The following is a 22,139-nucleotide window of genomic DNA, read 5'->3' as shown; positions in this document are numbered from 1 at the left end:
GGAAAAACAAACGGATGAGTCTGGAAGGAGTTAGTGAAGGGAAAACATATTGTATGAAATTCGCGAAGAACTAGCAAAAATGAGAAAAAAAGAAAAAGGGGGGAGCTTAAAAATAAGCCACAAGCTAATAAAAACTGATACATTTTAAAAGCTTATCCAGAACACATGGCTAATTCACACAAACCAATTTGAATGTTACAATGAAGTAACTGTAAAAATAGACCAAAATACTGAGTAAGGACTATCAAAAGTTGGTTCCTAGTGTCTGATAAAACATTAAAATATACTCAGTATTATTAGTCATGGTATATATACAAGTTAAGATTCTAATAAAATTGCATTATGAACAAACAAGAACAAATAGCAGGTAAGGATACTAAGCAGGAATTTCTTTACCTCATGGGAAAAACAACATTATCAATTAACCAAACCCTCCAGAACTCCCAGGGACTAAACCACCAACCAGTGAGCACACATGGAAAGACCCATGGTTCCAGTTCCATACATAGCAGAGGATAGCATTGTCTGGCATCAATGGGAGGAGAGGCCTTTGGTCCAGGGAAGGTAGATTTTCCGAGTGTAGGGAAATGCCAAGGCACTGAGGTGGAGAGGGTGATTGTGATAAGGAGCACCATCATGGAAGCAAGTGGAAGGGGAGGAGGGATGTGAATGGGGGAGGAAGAGGATAACATTTGAAATGTAAATATAAAGAATAACCAAGAAAAAATTAAAATAAAAGAGCACAAATTTACTACAAATCATTAAAATTTACTGAAAGAAACAAAGGCACTTATATAGCCCAATAGTTCCACTTTAGGTTATAAAGTTCACCCTCACAAAAAGGAACATGAAGTTTGTACCAAAAGATGTATTGGTAAAATATTCATATAAACTTTTACTAAAATCCCAACTAAAAAAATCAAAGTAACTTTGAATAGTAAGATGGATACATTGTATCATAGAATCTTGTTATGTGATGGACTTCTACATAGCTGTTGACAAATGCAAATGTCTTCTCATGCACCATGAATGTTGGCATATTAGCAGAGAATCTGGCATTGTGATATACATATTCCAAATTTAGAAAGGCTAAGTACTGATTAAAACAATGCATGAAGATCAGGATGCTGTTTTATTTGGGGCCTGTAGACACAACAGTGTATGGGGAACCTACTAGGGTATTAGAAAGATTTAGTGTATGTGTTGATTGTTGTAAAGTTAATTCAGGTGATACAAAGTGACCAAGCTGGACTACTGTGTTTTGTCCACCTTCCTATAGTCTGCTGAATGTTCAGGTTAAGTATTTGTCAAAGTAAAGAAGACTAAAGGTTAGAAATGAGCTTCTGGCAAGGTTTGTTTTATCAGTTATTCAGGCAAGGCAAGGAAGAGCGTGTTCTCCACTTAAGTTGATTATGAGAAATCATGGTCTAACAATTCCAAGATGAGAAAGTGTTCTTGAAGGCTTGCCATAGGGCATTGCTTGATCCTCCTCTGCTTTTTCCCACATCCTCTATCTTTCCTCCCACTAAACATTAACTTTTAATTATTCATAGTCCATTTGTACAAGCTTAAAATTAAACAATAAATTTATGTAGTCAGGATTTTAAGTTTGGAAATTTTTCATTTTTTAAAAAATATTGTTTTACATATACTTTATGCTCATTGTAACTAGTAAGATTTTAAGGCAATCTATTAAACCTTTAAAAAAAATCAAGTACTGACAAAAATGTATTCATATAATTTTATGCAAAACTGCTTTTAAAATCTGTACATTTATCTTTGTTTTTTAAAATAAAGTTGTTCAATTAAAAAATACTGACCAAAATTGCACATATTGGACAAAATATGTGTGTTCAAAAAGAAATACTAAGTTTATTATTCTCCTTTGCTCTGATTTAACTGAGTTCACACTACTAGTTAGCATCTCAGATATAAAGTCAGCTTTGTTTGCAGATTTGCAGCCTGCGAACGATGGAGATCTATGCAAGATACTCTGGATGCTCAGCCCTGGTCAGTCCATAGATTACACCATGTCTCTGCGATCTAGTGCACAATGCTCAGACTTGACCTACTAGGCCTTTACTCTGAGACCATTTTTCCTCCAAGCCTTATTCACCTTCTGATTCATGCTAGCTAACCCTTATATTTACTCTGGCATCTTTGCTGATGCAAAGTTCTATTTCTGGCTGAAACCACAACCGCTTTTAGATCCTTCACTATCCCCTTTGGCTCCTGATTTTGAGTTGTGTCTATCAGCACAGCCCAAGAGATCCACAGTCTATAACCTCATAAACTCATATCTAGACTAATAACAATCTTCTCACAATTAAATGAATTCTCTTCATTCTAAAATACTTAATGCATTCCTGATAGTCAGATAATTAACAGTATATTTCTGTTTAAACTGTATTGCTCTAAGTGCTATTTGAGCTTTCAACAACCTAAGTTGATCCTCTACATTCTTTAAGTAGCTTTAACATGAGTGAAGATATTCTATCTGTCCACAAGCTCTGAAGCCAAAGGCAGTTTTAAGATGAGATTTCTTTCTTAGCAGATCTCTTCCCTTCTGTCCCATCAAACTAATCTTTGCTAAACCAAAGTTCTTGGTGTGAGACCAATGTGCTAAATTAGTCATAATCCAGCCTGACACCAGTGGGGCTATGATCATTTACCAGAGGTCAGATTAGGAGGGTTTTTTTTGTGATTCATGTCTATTGTTCACAGATAATATGTCACGTGTACATATTATAGTGTTCAATCCTTCATGCTTGCTACATAAAGCAAAGATTTTTCAATTTATTTGTGACAGCTAAATTATATCTAAAAATGTTTATATGAACATTTGCACACAGGTGCACACACACACACATACACTAACATTTAGTTATTCTTTATGTGGTAAGATATGTTTTCCAACATTTCCCCTTATCATTAATTAAAGACAATTTATAGTATATTGTATGCCTTCACAATCAAGTTATTAGGCTTGTAAGTAGAATGTAGCATTCTGTGCTAAACATTTTTTTGTTCTTTTGTTTGTTTTTGTTATTGTTGTTGTTGTTGTTGTTATTGTTTTGCAGGCTTCTCCTCTTATTTGAGCAAATGTGTTTTCAGTTTTCAGTAGATCCTTGGTTGTATTGAAGTTGCGGTGATGTTTTCATCTGTTCAAGTAATATTCTTACCTCCTGACTCTATCTCTACTCTGTCTCTCTGGACTACGTAATGTTTGCAGCAAGTTACTATTTAGACATGGGTAACTATGAAGCAGACACTTGTTAAGTACTGAATGATTAAAGGAATAAAAGGCCCTCATGTCTATGATCAGGTTAGCTATTGAGGTGATAAATAGAAAAGAATAGAAGAGTAGCAAAGCAGTAGAGATGAGAAAAGTAGATACTGTCAGATTCTTAGATGGAAGTAGAGGGAGGGAGGGAGTTTATGTTAGAATAGTAATAAGAGAGGAAAGGAAAATAAAAACTGGTAAGGGGGTAAAATAGGAAAGAGGTAAACAGTACAAAATAGTGTAGGTCTAATTCACTATATAGATAAAAAACGGGTGTTTGGAGCAGAGCTGGACAGAACTATAAGAAAATCAAATGGCTGGCTTGAATGTTATTTTCTTCATGGCAGCTCTGGTGCATTGTTTCACTGTCTTGGTCAGAGCAATGCCCTGAGCTTGTTGTTACTGACTCTGCTATCCTTGTTTATTAGATCCCCATCTCCCCTTGCATGTGTTGAATTGTGTGGATGGGGAGAGACTGGAAAAAATGGGGCTGAAGATAATGGAGTTGAGGGAAAAATGGAGCAATGCTACATGGTTTATTTATTAAAGCATCCCTCGTGTTACACATTTTTTCAGAGGATATGGGACATCTGAGAGCAATGATAGGACTCTCATGTGATTATGGAAACAAGCATAATTACTTCTGTTTACTATTCAATTCTTCATAAACTGATTAGGTTGCTTTTCAAGTTTGGATATTTCTATAAAAGATTGTAGGCTTATAGAGATATACATGATAGGTTGTTTGAAAGAGTGCCACCCTGTTAGTCTTAGAATGTATTAACTGTATTAACTAAGAATAAAGAACAATTAATATTGATTTTCTTACAGCCCAAGGACAATTATTCTTAGCCAAGTAGTAGAAATGTTCAGAGTATCTTTAAGTCACACACATAAGTTAGTATAACAGGATCACCTGCCTTCCGTGTACTCTTTCAAATAAAACATGGCCGAAGAAGTCTATCTCATGTTATATGCTACATATGTTGTCTCTTGACATTTTCTTTTACAATTAGGCACCTTTGGGATTAACTTAAATCAACGAAGAAAATGTAGCATAATCTCTTTTATCTTTAATCACTTGATGAACAACCTAATTGCCATCTGCTATTTTAATTCCTTATTAACACACAGTTTTGTATATTCAGTCTCTGGAAATTAAGGAATTCACATTTTGTGCCCATATTATTTAAATTAACTGTGTATTATTTTCTGAATCCCCTTAGCTAAGGAATACATAATACTGAACTTTATTTTCATGTTCCCTTAAGACTAACAATGTAAAAGTAGTTCAAGGTTTCCATGAAAATAGTTTTCTCCAGTTTAATCATAATCTAAAAATCTGTTACTTATATTTTTCAGGTATGGCAAGAAAACACATCTCATTGTTTTTTGTTGCTGCTACTTTTACTGTCTTGGTTCCTGTTGTGACTATCAGAGTACGTAAAGATTATATGTTAGATAACTACTTATAATTTGAGGATACCCATTAACGCTTTGATGAAATGTAGATGTAGGAAGAAGGATGTCTCACTTAGTCACATACTTCACTTAATGATAACAGCTAAACACATCCTATTCCATTTTATAAAAAGAATTATTTATTTATTTTAAGTATATGATTCCAATGTAGCTGTCTCTACACACAACAGAAGAGAGATTGGATCCCTTTACAGATGTTTGTGAGCCTGGGAATTGAATTCAGAACATCTGGAAGAGCAGTCATTGCTCTTAACCATTCCTATAAATACAGCAGAAGTGAGGATACAACCAAAGAATATAAGGCCTAAGCTAACTGTCCAGTTTGATAAATAGAATTGATGAGGCTTAAAATTCAATTTTCATTTTAACTCATTGGGCCCAAGTCTATGTCCTTTCTATAACCAATAAAAAATAAATAAAGGAGGGCATGCTAGCAAAAAAAATGTGATAAAGGAGAGAAGAGATGGAGGAAAAACATAATAAAAGCATAGTTAAGAACTTCTTTATAATTTATTCATGTTGTCATGACTAGATAGAAGAAAATAGACAAATGCAGTTATTATTTCATTTCTTCCCACATATCCATGTATTCAACTGAAGTATATTCATTTTGATTTTAAGATTGTAGTTAGAAATCCACATGTGCCTCTGTGACCTGGTAGTCTAGGATACATCATCCAAATTTTGGAACACAAATGAAATAAAGTATCAGCATTAACAAAGTTCAGAGGAAAATTAATAGGGAAATATGACATCTGAGGTTTCCAGGCAGGTATGTGGATGTCAGACCATTGGATTGATTAAAGAAATCTGAGTTCATAAGATGAAATTACATAGGAGATACAATTTTCATAAAAGTAAATGGAATAGAATATTAGAAAAAAGACATTTCTTTATTGTTTTATTATAGAAGTTGTAAATATTTGGGTATGAACAGAGAGGCAAATGTTATGCTTTTCATTGAAAGGAAATTCAGAGAGTAGTAAGTCTCTGAATTCTTGTTAGTCTCCAATTTTTTCTTTACTGTAGATTAGAGCTGTGGCAGAGAAAACTAGCCTGTGAGCATGCTCCTGGGAAAGAGTTTGGTGTCTGTAGAGGTTTCAAAGGGAATGCCCTCTCTTGACCTGAATGACATCTGCTTGGTCAAGGCACCACGCTGGATGCTGAACATTCTTAAATTTATCTCAACAATCTGGTGGTATCTAAAAAAGAAATACATGCTACTCAAATTACATATAATTTTTGATAACTGTTCAAAGAAATTTTGGGAAGTATATGTCTTATAAAGTATACATACACAGAGACCCCTTGTTGCAACTAATGCAAACACAGATATTTCAGAAAACATTTTTTCTTCTTAATGAGTTACACAGTAAAATGTATATGATTTTTGTATAAAGAGTCATACAACCAAAGCTCCAATATGAGTTTGAATTTTCCTTTTGCTTTTTAGTGTACCCACTTGTTTTAAAAAATTCATGGAGTTTTTAGATATAAACAAAAAGAGATATAAACCTGGAGCCTGAAAAGAATACTTAGTCACATGCTCAAGATACACTCTCAATTATGGTTCTCTCTCTCTCTCTCTCTCTCTCTCTCTCTCTCTCTCTCTCTCTCTCTCTCTCTCACACACACACACATACACACACACATGCTTTGATGAGGACTCACATTATTAATGTGTCTGGCACAGACACTGCTTTCAGCATCTCTGTAGAGAATGAGCTAAGGCAGAGTAAACAAGAGATCAGGCATGGCCTTTGTGATTTCTATTGTTCAACAACAAGAATGTCTACTTGACTCTAAGTCTGAATCATAAATTTGACAAAATTCTAGGAACAGTATAATTTGTGTACTGTTTTCAACCCCAAAATATAGAAATTCTTAAAACTTGAATATTAATAATTCCTTGTTACTGAAAATTCTTGTTTGTGCACTGTAAGTTCTAATTTTACATCGCTATAGATTCGTATGCTACAGACTTCATGTGACTTCAAAGAATTGATATTAATTAGCAATTTTCTGGTAGCTTCTCAAACCAGAAAGAGCTCTCTATAATAAACTGCTCACAGAATCACAAACTGGACCACAGAATGAAATTGTCAATAAACATAATGACTTCAGGAGGAAAGTGTCCCCGCCGGCCAGGAACATGCTGAAAATGGTAAGTCTAAAGCACAGCATCAGTGGAGATGCAAGGGACATTGGTGGTATTTTCTGCATTGCTACTTTGTCCTTTCTACTGTGTTTGGTCATCACAAAATTCTATGACACAGCAGCAGAAAAAACTTAGTCTAAGAGGATGTAAATAAGTCTCCCATGTACATGAAAAATCAATGATTCTGACTGAGCCCCAAATCAGTCTTAGGTGACTTCATACATGTGACACATATGTGAGAATCAGGATGTCCAAATTCATAGCTAAGAATTAGACAGATTTAAAATAAATATTAGTAATACATTTCATTGTGTTCCATAGAAATTTAGGGATCTGACCTTGGCAATGCAATAACTGATGGGTTCTATTAAAGACATATTTAGGGACCTTGGCCATCATTCGTGGGCTCAGGAGAGTCAAGAGTGATGGAGTTCAGACAGCAATAGAGGCCCTAGAGCAGTCATTTTTAATCTATGGGTTTTAGTCGCTTTGGGGGTCATATATCAAATATGCATTATGGTTTATAATAGTAACAAAATTACAGTTTTGAAATAGAAACAGTAGCTTTATTATTAGCAGTCACCAGTACAAGAGGAACTGTACTAAAGGGTCACACCATTAGGATAGTTAGAAAATACTGACCCAGATGGTGATCCTAATTGACAGGACACTCTTTAATAGTAGTGATTCACAACTACATTCCCAGTATTCAGATAGAATCCAAGACTGAGGCAGAGGGTGTTCAGATCCAACCCAGGAGGTTGGTGAACTCCAGAAAATTTATTCTTATAATTTTTAAAAGTAATTTAACTTGTTTAATTTGCACTAATATTATTTCCATTTTGAGGAGTCTCAAGAATATAATCTGTTTTATTCTAAATCCTTCTTCGTTCGAGGGGACATCTGCAGAAGAGTAATTCAAGACATTGGCCACTAGATGGCAACAAATACACATACAGTAATTATCTGTTTACAACCAGGCAGAGAAAAATTGACTTTTACTCTACAGAGTAATGACAATAATTCCAATGTTATTTCCTGTTATTAAGTCCAATGTACTTAGTGTTTTCTAAAAATGTGATTAGAACACCAAGCTCAAAACACAGAAGCAAAGGAAAATGAGTCCAAAAAAAGAGTTGTAATTGTCCTTACCTTCTTAGTTTGAACAGAAGTCTGTGAGTAAAGCAAGTAACTTCTATAATTGTGGCTGATAGTGTAACACATAGGGACTATGATGGTGCTGGCTGTAGAATTGTCGGAATGTCACCATTATTCCCATGTAGGTATTTCTGAGTGATTTATAGCACAATGCTTCAACTGGGTACATACTACACGTATCCCACTCACACAGAGAGTACAGAATATTCTCAATTAACCGATTCAAATTCTCTGCTGTGTGACTCCCAAAGGTTTAAAATTTTGGTTTTTTGCTGGAGAGTTCTTTCAGTAGGTAAGAGCCTGGCTGCTTTTATAAAGAACCCAGGTTCGATTTCCAACACACATGTGGCAGTTCACAACCAATTGTCTGTAGCTCCTGTTTCAGGGGATCCCACACACTCACACAGACACACATGCAGGCAAAACACCAATAGCATTCAAAACTAAAATAGTAAATAAAATTGTCGCACACAGAAAATATTGCTGTCCCCTTTGATTTACTACAAGAGTAGAAGAATATGGTTAGTAACAGCATCTAGGAACTTTAACTCCTTCGTTGTTTTAATCATTATTAGAGGCAGGAATATAGGCCCCTGCTTGCCTTCACAGAAGTCATTTGTGTGCTGAGCACACATTCTGAGACTTACAATATCAGTGATTTATTTTAAGGACTGCCCTCTGAACAAAGCTTTTGGCATAACTGCTGCATCTTTTTGTTGTTGTTGTTGTTGTTGTTGATTTTTTTTTTATATTTTTTTAACAGAAGCTGGGACTGGAATGGGTGAATTGACAAGACAGGACTTTGTTTTTTTGTTTGTTTGTTTACATCTCTGTTGTCCTGATGAAACACTGACCTAAGGGAACATACAGAAGACAGGTTTATTTGGACTCCAATTCCAAATCACAATATATTGTTGAGTAAAATCAAGGCAAGGTCTAGAAGAAGCCATAAAAGATTGCCTCTTTCTGGCTATTTTCCATAATCCTGCACACCAGTCTGTTTTCCTCTATCACCAGAACCACATAAAATCACTGATCAAGAAAATACTCCCAAGACATGCACCCAACTATGAAGAAGATAATTCCTCTCTATCCAGGTGACTCTAGCTTGTATTGACTTGACAAAAACTAGCCAGCATGGAGGAAAAGCAGTTGACTAGTTATTGAGTTAGCTTTCTGATTGTGATCTGTTTTCCTAAATCTCATTACCTAAATTCTAAGAAACAAGATATGGTCTGAAAGTTGCAAACTAATTTTAAGTTTTCATATCACAGGAAACTGATAAAAATTACACACTTGGCTTTTTTTTTTTTTTTTTTTTTTTTTTTTTTTTTTTTTTTTTTGTTCCTAAAAGAATATTTGAGAAAAATGTTACCATGTAAAAGTTCAATTTCCACAAGAAAAGATGTAAGATGTAACCAATCCTACATTTGTTTTTAAACAGAAACCAAGAATCTTAAGCCAATTTCATTGTGTTTCTGGGTATTTTTTTTTCCTCATAGAGGTGGAGTTCAGCGGCTGCAGAAAATGCTCGAATCCTGGCGAGGTACTGTGACAAATCAGAAAGTGACTCAATTGAGAGGAGGCTACCAAGTATGTATGGTCTGTAAGACTCAACTTGTATTAAATTGTTTTTCCAACACTGGGATGAAATCTCTGTGCCCTTACTTTTGAGGCACAGAGACATGAGAAACTATAGAACTACCCAGATAAACAATTTTGAGTGCTCAAAAATAGGCTATGTTTTGTCATATAAACTAAATAACTACTACCCAATATTTAGTGCATCCCACAGAATTACATAACATTTGTAAATTATTTAATTGGATTTTCTTTGTATTTACCCTTCAAATGTTATCCCTTTTCCCCTCCACTTGATTCCATGATGGTGCTACCTCTCCCAATCACCCTTTCCACCTCAGTGCATTGGCATTTTCCTACACTCGGAAAATGTACCTTCCCTGAACCCAAGGCCTCTCCTCCCATTGATACCAGACAATGTTATCCTCTGCTACATATGCAACTGGAGCCATGGGTCTCTCCATGTGTGCTCAATGATTGGTGTTTTAGTCCATGGGCATTCTGTAGAATTTAGTTGGTTGATAATGTTCTTCCCATGAGGTTGTAACCCCTTTCAGCTCCTTCAGTCCTTTCTCTAGCTCCTTCATTGGGGTTCCTCTGTTCAGTTAGCTGCAAGCATCCTCGACTGTATCAGTATGGTTCTGGCAGAGCCTCTGAGGAGTCATCCATATCATGTTTTTATGATTAAGCACTACTTGGCATCAGCAATAGTGCTTCAGTTTGGTGGCTGCATATGGGCAGGATCCCTAGGTGAGGCAGCCTCTGAATGATGTTTTCTTTTTAGGAATGCTTTCTTCTGAACTAGCTTTAAGAAATACAAATACAACTTTATGCCTACAGATTATTGGCACTCTTATTCTATGGTGTTGAATAATGGGACTGTGTTTGTGTTCTAGAGAAAGACAGATTATTCTTCAATACCATACTCTTCTTAAAGCATGTATGACAAATGTATATGACATCTTTTAAGAGTGTATACCCTCTCTGTAATTGCTTTTAACTCCAGAGCTCATTAACTTACAGCTTCTACGTGCCCATACAAACTTTCACCATCGTCTGTGACCTGATAGAAGAGAGGGGTTGAGATATCTGCACTCATGATTTTAAAGCTTTCTCATCATTGGTCATTGCCATTACTCACCAGACTTGAGCACAATATTTATTTAGCAAAACAGATGAAAGAGAGAGAGAGGAGAGAGAGAGAGAGAGAGAGAGAGAGAGAGAGAGAGAGAGAGAGAGAGAGAGAGTCTATTTTCTGTTTTAAAACAATGCCTATGTGTTCATTAAGATATTTGCTAAATAAAATGAGAACCTCTGTGTTCTAATTTATATAAAAATATTATCCAGTAATTTTTTTGCCTCATTTCAGATACATTCTGTGGAGAAAATATGTATATGGGGTATTATCCCTCTTCCTGGTCAAAAGTAATTGAAATCTGGTACAATGAGTCCAAATACTTCAAATATGGAGAGTGGCCATCCACAGATGATGACATTAAAACTGATCACTACACTCAGGTAATCTCTGTCCTTCTAGACACATGTGTGGGTAAAGATAAGTGCTGGTTCTCTTCTCAGGCCTATGGAAAATGACTCTTGAAATCCTATCTTATAGTTGCTGGATTGTGTCCACAACAATGTTAACACTGCTTGACTTGAAAGTACCAACAGGGGAAATTCCACCTGAGTCTTATACTTTAAGTTGAAGTATAGGAGATCAAAAATTACTTATATAACGATGGTGTCAGCCTTGAATATATGAGCAAGTGAAAGGGACTCAGTAGGTTGGATATAAAATGTATTTGTATACATATCTAGATATGCATATAATAGTAAGGATGAAGGAAGGAAAAAGAAGCTAATGGAAGAAGTTGGACGAGAGAGAGGCAAAGTGTTATAGATATGGGGCTCATGTGTGATGTTTCCAGTAAAGATTTTTTATTCTCTGTGTTTTTATGATTAAATTAAAATAAAAGGCAAGCAGTAAAATTACAAATGGCTAACACAGCTGCCAGATTCTTTATATAGGCATTGAAGTGATGTACTATGGTTCTCATGGGGAAAAGGTAAATATTTTGTCAAGTGATTATTTCCCCAGCCCATTTATCTTTGTTATTAGCATATATTAATTGTATAAAGTAGTTTTCTTATGAGATTTTATACATGCATGTATGTGCTGATTTTACTCACTCCTTTTGTTTACTATTTTTCCCCTGTTCTATTTCCACATTCATTATCCTAATGGTCCCTCTAGTGCTATGTCTATTTTTTTCCTTTTAACACACAGACTTCATATGTGAGAGAAAATCTGATCCTTGACTTGAGAGTATCCATATTCATTCAATAAAAAGATCCACAGCTCTATATACTTTCCTGCAAATGGCATATTTTATTGTTCTTAGTATTTGTAAAACTCTCTTGTATGTTTCTAACATTTTCTTCTGGTAACGGACACCAAGGCTGGCTTGTTTATTGAGAATGATACCATGGTAAAGACAAGTGTGCATATCTGTATTGTATTCATATATACATCCAGAAATTATAAAACTTATGGAGGTTCTCATTCTCATTAATTAAGTATCTCCATACTGATTTCCATAGAGGATGCTCAGTTTATACTTCCACCGGGACAATTCAAGAGTCCTTCTTCTCCCACATCATCACAAACATTTCTCCTTTGAATTTTCTACAGGACAATCATCCTGAGAGCAGCGACATAGAATTGTACTGAAATGTTGATTAAATTTCTCTAACAGCTCTAAACATGTTGAACATGTATCCTGTATCTGTTGAACATTGACATTTTTTCAAAACAAACAACTGATAGCTAAAATGTTTCAAACCTGACACTGTCCAGCTAACTGTATCAGTTTCAAACCACATCAGATCTACTTTAATCAGATCTATTTTAATTCAGTTGATGTCCTGCAAATCTCCCCTTGAACTATTTAAGGCTCCTTGCTAAAGATTCTAAGTAGTTTATTGTTATTGTGCTTTTTAAACAGAACAATTTGTTTAACTTAATTTTCTTCTTATTCATTCAGTCTTAGGGGTAGAGAAAGCCAGACAATGATTAATAAAAATAGAGAAAGTGTTCACAACGTTGACAAAGTGATGGTATTACTCAGTAAAATTTACAAATTATTTAAAATGCAGGAAGCAATCAGTGGATGCAATAGATAAGAATTGACTTAGTTTGATTAAAAGTTTGAATAATCATTTGCATATCATCTAGAGTCTAAGTTAATTTTAAAGACAATCCTTGAATCTCTAAACTTAAAGTAATAAAAACATAGTAGAAGAAAGAACATTTAAATATTTAAAATGGAAAACAATAGAAATAGTGATTGTCCACAAAGCAGAATACTCAGAAGTATTCACTGCTGAGTCTCATAACTTACATGAAGTGAGTCTTAGTTACGATTGGTGTCAAAAGTTCCTGAAGTTATAAGTCAAAATAATCAGTCATTTATGCATTCACAGAATTGTTAAATAAGCATCAACAAAACATATTTTCTTTCAAGATTAATGCACAGAAAAGAAATGGTATGTACAAAAAAATCCAAGATGCCTTATAACTTAACAGTTCAATCCACTGATTAATGATGTCAGTGGATTAAAAAAAGAACCCAAGAAAGTAAAACAGTCACAACTATGATGATGTAACCTCAGTCTTATAACCCATCCATACAAAAGTCAACATGAATCTTTTCTCCTGTTATAATGACTTTGGCTCTGTCAATCTTGTGCTGCAATTTATCCCATGGACTTTTTCTTTAATCCAAAGTATTCAGTACCATATCAGATAAGTTCATAAGAGTGACTTCTCCCATTTGCCAAAGATGCTAGAGCATGTATAAAAAATTATATACATGTAAGAAAGATCAATTAATACTAAGAGAGGCAATGAATTTGAAACAAAGTAGGAGACTTATATAAGAGGCTCTAGAGAAAGAAAAATAGAAGAGGAAAATGCAAATGCTGTGCAATTTTTATAATCTCAAAATCTATAAAACCAAATAAACGTTATTTGCTTCTGCTTCAGAGAAACATGCTGTCATTATCTGTAGACTCATAAGAATTCATTACTATTAGTTTTTCACATTATTTGTACTGTTTCTTAGATACAGACTGAATAAATGAAAGAATCGCACTCACTACTTTTAACAATAATTGATATACAGTGAAAATATAACAAAATAGATATTCTACTGCATTTTATTGCAAGTTTTTCTAAGAATATGTTCTATATCATTCAGAGGTTAAGAACATTTCATAAGGCAAAGACAGGTTTAGGGGAAAGAATGAGCAGAAAACATTGCTATCACTGAGTTGCATCACCCAAAGCTTGCATAGTGGGTGGAGCCACAGACTTGGCGAAAGCATATTCTCATTCCTCACAAACACTTAAATGCTGCATAGTGTGGAGGAAGGCCTGCACCTAGGAAAGTTGTGAAGAGAAAGTAATACTTTACAAAATCAGATAAAAACACTATGATAGAAAGAAAAAGGAGAAGGAGGAAAAAAGAGGAGGAGAGGATGATGATGGTGATGATGATGATGATGATGATGATGATGATGATGATGATGATGATGATGATGATGATGATGATGATAAACAGCCTGGTTAAAGAGTTTAGTGTTGGCTGATGGAAATTCTATCAAGGCTCCTACCCAGGTTGCTGAAGACAATGGGCTCCATTTCCTCACCCTTATTTCTTTCTTCATCCTTTTAAACATTTTAATATTTAACCCTCACTATACAAGTGCATTATAATATTTAACCCTCACTATACAAGTGCAGCATATACTTGGCAGCATTATTATATACATCTTTCAGAGGAGAAAAATAAACTGATAAACCAAAACCAAAACAAAACAAACCTGATCAAACAAACAAACAAACAAATAAACAACATTATTTCCCAGCTTAGAAGTTCAGACATGTAATTTAAGTTTGGTTAATTTGAACTAAAAACTATTGGAGTATTATACTCTATGCTTGACAAGTGAGAAAATACTTTTCATGGGTTGAGTCTTACAGAAATAAGCTTTATCTTATTAGCATATTCACTACACAGGTTTGTCATAGAGAGGATGAGCTGAGTAGATAATGCCAATCCTTGTTTTCAGTGGGAATTCATATAACAGGATTCTTGTTCCACTAAGATGACATAAACACATGAGTTGTTTATATGTCTGCCTTCTGGATAAGCCAAGCAGAATGAAAACTTGAAACACGATTACTTTTTTCTTAAGATTAACCTGTGTGTGTGTGTGTGTGTGTGTGTGTGTGTGTGTGTGTGTGACCATAGAGCTAATAAGAAGGCCTTGGATATCCTGGATCTGAATTTAGAGATGTTATGTAGGTGGATGGTGAAGTTACTGCCATGTCCAGTAAAAGAGAAGCAAGATCTTGTAACCAGTGAGCCATCACTTCTGCATGGTTACATATAATAACGATAATGGTGCTGATGTTGCAATCATTAGGGAACATGAAAATCTGTCATCAAGTCATCTCTGATCTTTGCAGATGGTCTGGGCCTCTTCCTACCTCATTGGCTGTGACGTTGCATCATGCCGCAAGCAAAAGGCAGCTACATACCTCTATGTGTGTCACTATTGTCATGAGTATGTAATCCCAGTTTATTATTCTTTCTAAATGTGTCATCTTCCTACAATAACCTTGTCTAATGTTTTAAATATTATAAGTGAATGTTCTGTATTGTTTACCTAGTTAGTTAGCAAAGTGTCACAAATAAACCCCAAATGCTTCATTTTCATCATGTATTTATTAAATAATTATTAGAGATACACACATTTGGACAATTTTCTGGGGACTCTAGTCTTTCACTGGAAAGTGTTATCACACAGGGAAGTGAAGTCGAACTGGGTGGGGCTAAGAAAGGATGTACAGGCAAATGTTACTCCCTGTGCTTGGCTTTTGGATCCCAACCTTGACTTGTGCACATCCTTTAGAAATGCAATTTATGTGGCACTGGGGAGATGGCTCAGTGATTCAAAGAACCTGTTTCAATGCACACTATCAAACCTTTAAAAAATTCAAGTACTGACAAAAATATATTCATATACTTTTATACCAAAAAGTTTTTTAAAAATATCTACATGTATCTCTCTTTAAAAAAAAATAAAGTTGTAAGGAAAAAAAAAGAATTATTTCAAGCAACTAAGAACTGGAGTCTCAGAATTGCCCAGCTTCAAGGACTTTTATGGTCTCACCAGGCTTCCACTGACTCCTATAAACACACACACACACACACACACACACACACACACACACACACACACGTGTACATATATTTTGCATGCATGCTAACATGTGCATACACAAAATACACACACAAACTAAAATAAAAACTTTTGAAATGTGTTAAATGTGCATATTCTAAAAGTTACCATCACAGGTATTAGTCTCATAATCTAGACCATATACCCCACCCCACTTGTGTCAAGGAGAGCAGATGTGCATTCTTGTACTAGAAAATGCATTTATGTAACTTTAAAAGTAGCATTAAGTACTGCATATTATCTAAAGAATATTTTGATATTGATAGTCAAGAATTTTTGCATTTTCTGAAATTTCAAATATTTCATACCTATGATTTTCTTCTATATGCTTTCCCACACAAAGTACTTTCTTTTTTTTTTTTTTTTTTTTTAATGCTTCTGTGCTTTTGTAACTTATGTCGATAGTTTAGAGGACACAACATGTCATGCTTTGTATTACTGGTGTAAAATGAGGTAGTAGATGCTAATTAATTGTGTTCCATTTTCCCTAAGCGCTATATTTTCCACAACACTTTCCCAAGACATTGATTAAAGCTTAAAAAAAATGTAACTCCCTAATTCCACACATACCTGATTTGACTGTGCAAATATCTGGAGCCCTGTTAGCACATGGCCCTGGACATCCATGGGCGCCAGTGCACTTAAACAGAACTGCAAGTGGATGAGAGCAAAGGCACATAAATCTAGACCACATAACCCTTGTGAACATTAGTTCTGCTTGCAAATATGCTTAAACAACCCATCTTTTGAATTGGCTGTAAATGATTTCCAGTGATTGTTTTTATTACATGTCTACTTCTTTTCTTTTTTAAAGGGGAAATAGTCAGGAAACATTAAACATGCCTTATAAAGAGGGCTCACCATGTGAAGACTGTCCACATGATTGTGATGAAGGACTGTGCAGTGAGTTGTCTTTGTTGTTCGATTTATATTATCTGAAGTTGGCTTATTGACATGGGGAACACAAACTTTAAGTGAAGCTCTAACCCATGCTCTATACTTCTATGATTTTATCTTAATATTACACCAAGATATATCTATATTATTTCTGCCCTTCCCTTCACAGCCAGAGTTTCAAACTTTGACTTTATCACTGGAGGGCAGAATTAGAATCTCTAGAAATGAAAACTCAACTTCCCATCCAGATGTTTGAAATTATGAATTAGAGGCAGCCTATTTAAAACATTAAAATAAGAGTGGCTGCTTTTCCCAGACACTTTCTGAGATACCTTATTGCTGACTACAAACTATTCATTTAAGTCTTTGAGAAATGCTTGCTGTCCCATAACCCTCAACTTGCCTGTAAGATATCAGTGTGGATTTTTTTTTTATTATTGCTTTTATTTTATTTTATTTATTTATTTTTTTTACAATCCAGGCATTACCTTCCTCTGTGTCTCCCCTATTCCAGAGTTTCTCATCCTATTCCTCCTCCTCTTGTCTTTAAGAGGATGTCCCTCCCCACACCATTCCTTCCCACTCCCTGTGGCTCACGTCTCTGGAGGTTTGGGTGAATCTTTTCCCACTGACAGGAGATAAAAGACAGTCCTCTGCTGGATATATGTCTGGGGTTTTGAACCAGTTCATGTATGGTGCCTGGTTGGTGGCTCAGTGTCTGTTAGATCTCAAGAATCAGGATTGCTTGAGGCTGTTTGTCTTCCTATGGGGTTGCCCTCCTCCTCAGCTTCTTCTCGCCTTCCCTTAACTCAAACACTGGGGTCTCAGACTTTAGTTGTCTAGATGTATATCTGTCTGTGTCTCAGTCAGCTGCTTTTTGGCCCCGTCAGAGAAATAACATGCTAGTTACTTGTCTGTAAGCACATTCTAGCACCGGTAATAGCATCAGATCTTGGATCCTTCCCTTGAAATAGATCCTAAATTGGACTGGTCTCTGGACTGTCTTTCTTTCATTTTTTTCCATGCAGATCTTCTAGACAGGAACAATCTTAAGTCAAAAATTTTGACTATGGGATGGAAACCCCATCCCTCTACTTTATAGCCTGTCTTTTTGCTGGAGTTCTTTCTGCCCACCTTAGGGCATTTCACTAAAGGTCCTTCACTTTGAGTCCCAAGAGTCTCTCACATCCCTGGTCTCTGATACATTCTAGAGGGATTTTCCACTTCTTCCTCCTGCCACCAGGAAAAATGTGAATGTCTTTATTTCAGGAAACTGATTTCACAGTTATTAATAACCCACAAAAAATTTTATTAGAAATTCTCTGCATTTACATTTCAGATGTTATCCCTTTCCCACAATCCCATCCCCCTCCCCTCCTATTGCTTCCATAAAGGTGCTCCCTCTCCCAATTACCCTCTCCCACCTCAGCACCTTGGCATTCCCCTAACCTAGGAAAATGACCTCTCTTCCAATTGATGCCAGAGAATGTTCTGCTGCCCTGGGTCTCTCCATGCAAACTCATTGGTTGGTGGTTTAGTCCTTGGGAGCTTTGGTGGGTTTGGTTAGTTGATAATTTTGTTTTTCCCGTGGGGTTGCAGACCCTGTCAGCTCCTTTAGTCGTTTCTCTAGCTTCTTCATTGGGGTTCTTATGTTCAGTCTGATGGTTAGATGCAAGCATCCTCCTTTATACAAAGATGATTCTGGCAGTGCCTCTGAGGAGGCATCCATATCATGTTCCTGCCAGTAAGCACTTCTTGGTATCAGCAATAGTGCATGGGTTTAGTGGCTGCATATGGAGAGGATTTCCTGGTGAGGCAGTCTCTGGATGATCTTTTCTCCAATCCCTGCTCCTCTTTTTGTTCCTTTATTTCCTCCCTTTAGCATTTTGTTCTCTCTTCTAAGAAGTACTGAGGCATCCATCTACTGGGATTCCTTCTCTTTGAGCTTCATAAGTTGTGTGAGTTGCTTCTTGAGTATTTAAGCTTTTTGGAATTGTACCTGCTTATAAGAGTACAAGTACCATGAGTGTTCTTGTGTGAGAGTTCCAGCCATTTGTCTAAGAATTTCATGAACTCATTGTTTTTTTAATACCTGAGTAGCACTCCATTGTGTATATAAACCACAATTTCTGTAGCCATTCCTCTGTTTAAGGACATCTGGTTCTTTCCAGCTTCTGGCTATTATAAATAAGGCTGCTATAAACATGATGGATTTCATATGTCCAAGTTAGATGCTGGAGGATCTTTTGTGTGTATGTCCAGTAGTGATTTAGCTGGGTCCTGGGGTAGTACTATGTCCAATTTTCTAAGGAACTGCCAGACTTATTTTCAGAGTGGTTGTACCAGTTTACAATCCCACCAACATTGTAGGAGTGTTCCTTTTTCTCCACATCCTCAGCAGAATCTGCTGTCACCTGAGTTTTTAATCTTAGCCATTCTAACTGGTATAATGTGAATCTCAGGGTTGTTTTGATTTGCATTTCCCTAATAACTAAGGATGTTGAGCATTTTCTTAGATGTTTCCCAGCCATTCGATATTTCTCAACTGAGAATTTTTTGTTTTTAATATGATTATTAGATTCTCTAGAGCTTAACTTTTTGAGTTCTTTGTATTTATTGGATACTAAACCTCCATCAAATGTAAGATTGGTAAAGATCTTTTTCCAGTCTCTTTGTTGTAGGTTTTTCCTTTTGATAGTGTCCTTTGCCTTAAAGAAACTTTGCAATTTCTTGAGGTCCCATTTGTTGATTCTCAATCTTAGAGCATAAGTCATTGGTGTTCTGTTCAGGAAATTTTCCCCTGTGCCTATGTGTTCTAAGTTCTTCCCAACTTTCTGTTCTATTAGTTTCAGTGTACCTAGTTTTATGTGGAGATCATTGATCCACTTGGACTTGAGCTTTATACGAGGAGATAGAAAAGGATTGATTTGCATTCTTTTGTATGCTGACTGCCAGTTGGATCAGCACTATTTGTTGAAGAGTCTGTCCTTTTTTTCATTAAATGTTTTTAGCTGCTTTGTCAAAGAACAAGTGGCCATAGCTTTGTGGGTTCAATTCTGGTATACTTCTCAGGCTTCCCAATGTTTATTATAGAGTCAAATTTGTTCAGCTTAAAAAATTATTTGTAGCATTTCTTTTTTAAAGACAGGCATGGTTAAAACTTCCCTTTGACCTCATTTTTTTATTTTTTATTTATCTTTCCTTCATTTCTGAAATAACATTATCAAGTACAGAATTCCTGGCTCATGGTTTCTTTCTTTTCACATTGAAAAAATGTTCAAGTTCCTGTTTTCCTGAGCAGAGGAGCATGAAATGTATCAGGACACTGCTTTGAGAATCTCCTTTCAAGTTCCAATTTTGAAAATGTGTTAAGTCAGACATGGAGGGCCAACCTGACTTTTCTGTACTTGGATGTAATTACTTTGTGTAGAAGAGTGGATGGTGTCTTTTCCATCTCAGAGGGATGTTGGAGAAAGTTTATAATAATCTGACTGACACAGAGCTAGAGGATTAGTTCATGAGCAGTGATTTGGAGATAAATGCTAGAAAATTCCCAATACTGAATATTATTTTTTGATGAGTTTGGAAAAGGTCTCTGAGTCTACAGCCCAGACTTAACTCTTTGTCTCGAAAGCAGGAAGATCTCTCTTTATCCTGTATTTCTTTAGGTTGAGGAAGGGGCTATGATGGCAATTCTTTAATTAGTTAGAACATTTTCCCTATTTTCACACAATAAAACCAAGTACTGAGATCGCTTAGCTGATGAATTTCCTGTGATGGTATTTTCACGCCAGATTAGCCGCTGGAATCAACATGTTTTTGGAAAGACTTGGCTGGTGGGTATTTTTTCTTTTCTTTCTTTTTCTTCTTCTTCTTTAAAACATGGAGCTTGTGGAGTCCTGTGGAAGAGTAGGAAGAAGCATTGCAGGCCACAAAGGAGACAGGGACTCCACAGGAAGACCAACAAAGACAACTAGCCTGAACCCTTGGGGCTCCCAGAGACTGAACCACCAACCAGAGATTGAGGATGGGCTGGACCTAGGCTCCTGAACATTCATAGCCAATGTATAGTTTGGTCTTAATGCAGGTCCTCTAACAACTGGAGCACGGGCTGTCCCTAAATCAGTTGCTTGTTTCTTGATATTGTTCCCACAGCTGAGCTGCCTTGTCTGATTTCAGTGGGAGAGGATGTGCTTAATCCTGCAGAGACTTGATATGCCAGAGTCCAGTGATCCTCAAGGGAGACCTCCATCCTTTCAGAGGAGAAAGGGACAGGGAAAGGGAGAGTAGGGAGAATCAGTGGAAAGTAGGTAGGAGAGTGGGACAGATACTGAGATATAAAGTAAATAAAGAAGTTAATTAATAAAAAGTTATATCGCTCAATGATAATCTTCAAACACATTTAAAAATAACTACGATGTCAGGAGTTTATCATTATTGTCATGGCAATACTATTCTCAAAAAGCCAGAGTAACTGAAAAGATTACTCATCTTTCGTTTTCAGTCTATTCAGTTGTAGTATTGCCAACCTAAGAAAAGAAGAAGACAAAAAGAGAGAGATTGAATAAAAGAGCTTCATAGCATGACAAGCATTCTTTCCTTTACTTCAAGAGGACCTGATTCAACATGTTAATTGTTTCTCATTCAGACCTAATAACCTCACTTTAATCTAGTTAATCTATTATATAGAACATTTCTTTTGACCTCTTAGGAAGATGATGTCTTTCCTCCATGGTCACAACTGTTTTAAGCACAATACTGCATGTCATTCTTTTTTCCCCAGCTAACCCCTGCGTTTATTATGATGAATATAAGAACTGTGACAATCAAGTAAAACTTCATGGATGCTCACATCCAGCAGTGCAGCCATTCTGCAAAGCTTCCTGTCTGTGTAAAACGGAAATAAAATAACCCTTTGTTTGTTACTATGCTGTACAGTAAAAGGGTGTTTTCAGGATCATTTCTTTCACCTCAATGTAATGCACTGTAAGTCCTTCTACTGAATGCCATTTGTTTTTTAAATGTATGCTCAAGACTCTAATTTTTAGCCATCATTTGTAGATATCAATAGATTTCATCAAGACTCTGCCCCCTGCCATGTAGTGACACAGCTTTAAACTTCCTTGTTTAATGAAAGGGCAAGTCAAACTCTTGTCTCAATTTAATACATGTGATTTGTGGTATGTACGTTGACATGATCCAACTAATGAATGGGTTCTTAATCTGTAACTTGCAGTAAAACTTTTTTTTTTTACTTAACCCCTTTCCTAA

The 22,139-nt window shown here is 35.8% G+C and overlaps 1 protein-coding gene across 1 annotated transcript; it reads left to right on the top strand.

The window, feature by feature from the left end:
• Positions 1–342: 342 nt before the first annotated feature.
• CRISP1 (cysteine rich secretory protein 1) lies at positions 343–21,779 on the top strand (the record flags this gene model as incomplete). The annotated part of the gene is made up of 8 exons (XM_080917461.1): positions 343–367; positions 4,646–4,722; positions 6,795–6,929; positions 9,584–9,674; positions 11,032–11,180; positions 15,196–15,293; positions 16,786–16,874; positions 21,652–21,779. 8 exons carry the CDS (start codon positions 343–345, stop codon positions 21,777–21,779), a joined length of 792 nt encoding a protein of 263 aa, XP_080773587.1.
• Between the last annotated feature and the right edge of the window lie 360 nt (positions 21,780–22,139).

This window comes from Micromys minutus (genome assembly GCF_963924665.1).
Source record: "Micromys minutus genome assembly, chromosome: 5".
In the NCBI taxonomy this organism is placed as follows: Eukaryota; Metazoa; Chordata; class Mammalia; order Rodentia; family Muridae; genus Micromys; species Micromys minutus.
This window is presented reverse-complemented; position numbering and strand designations above follow the sequence as displayed.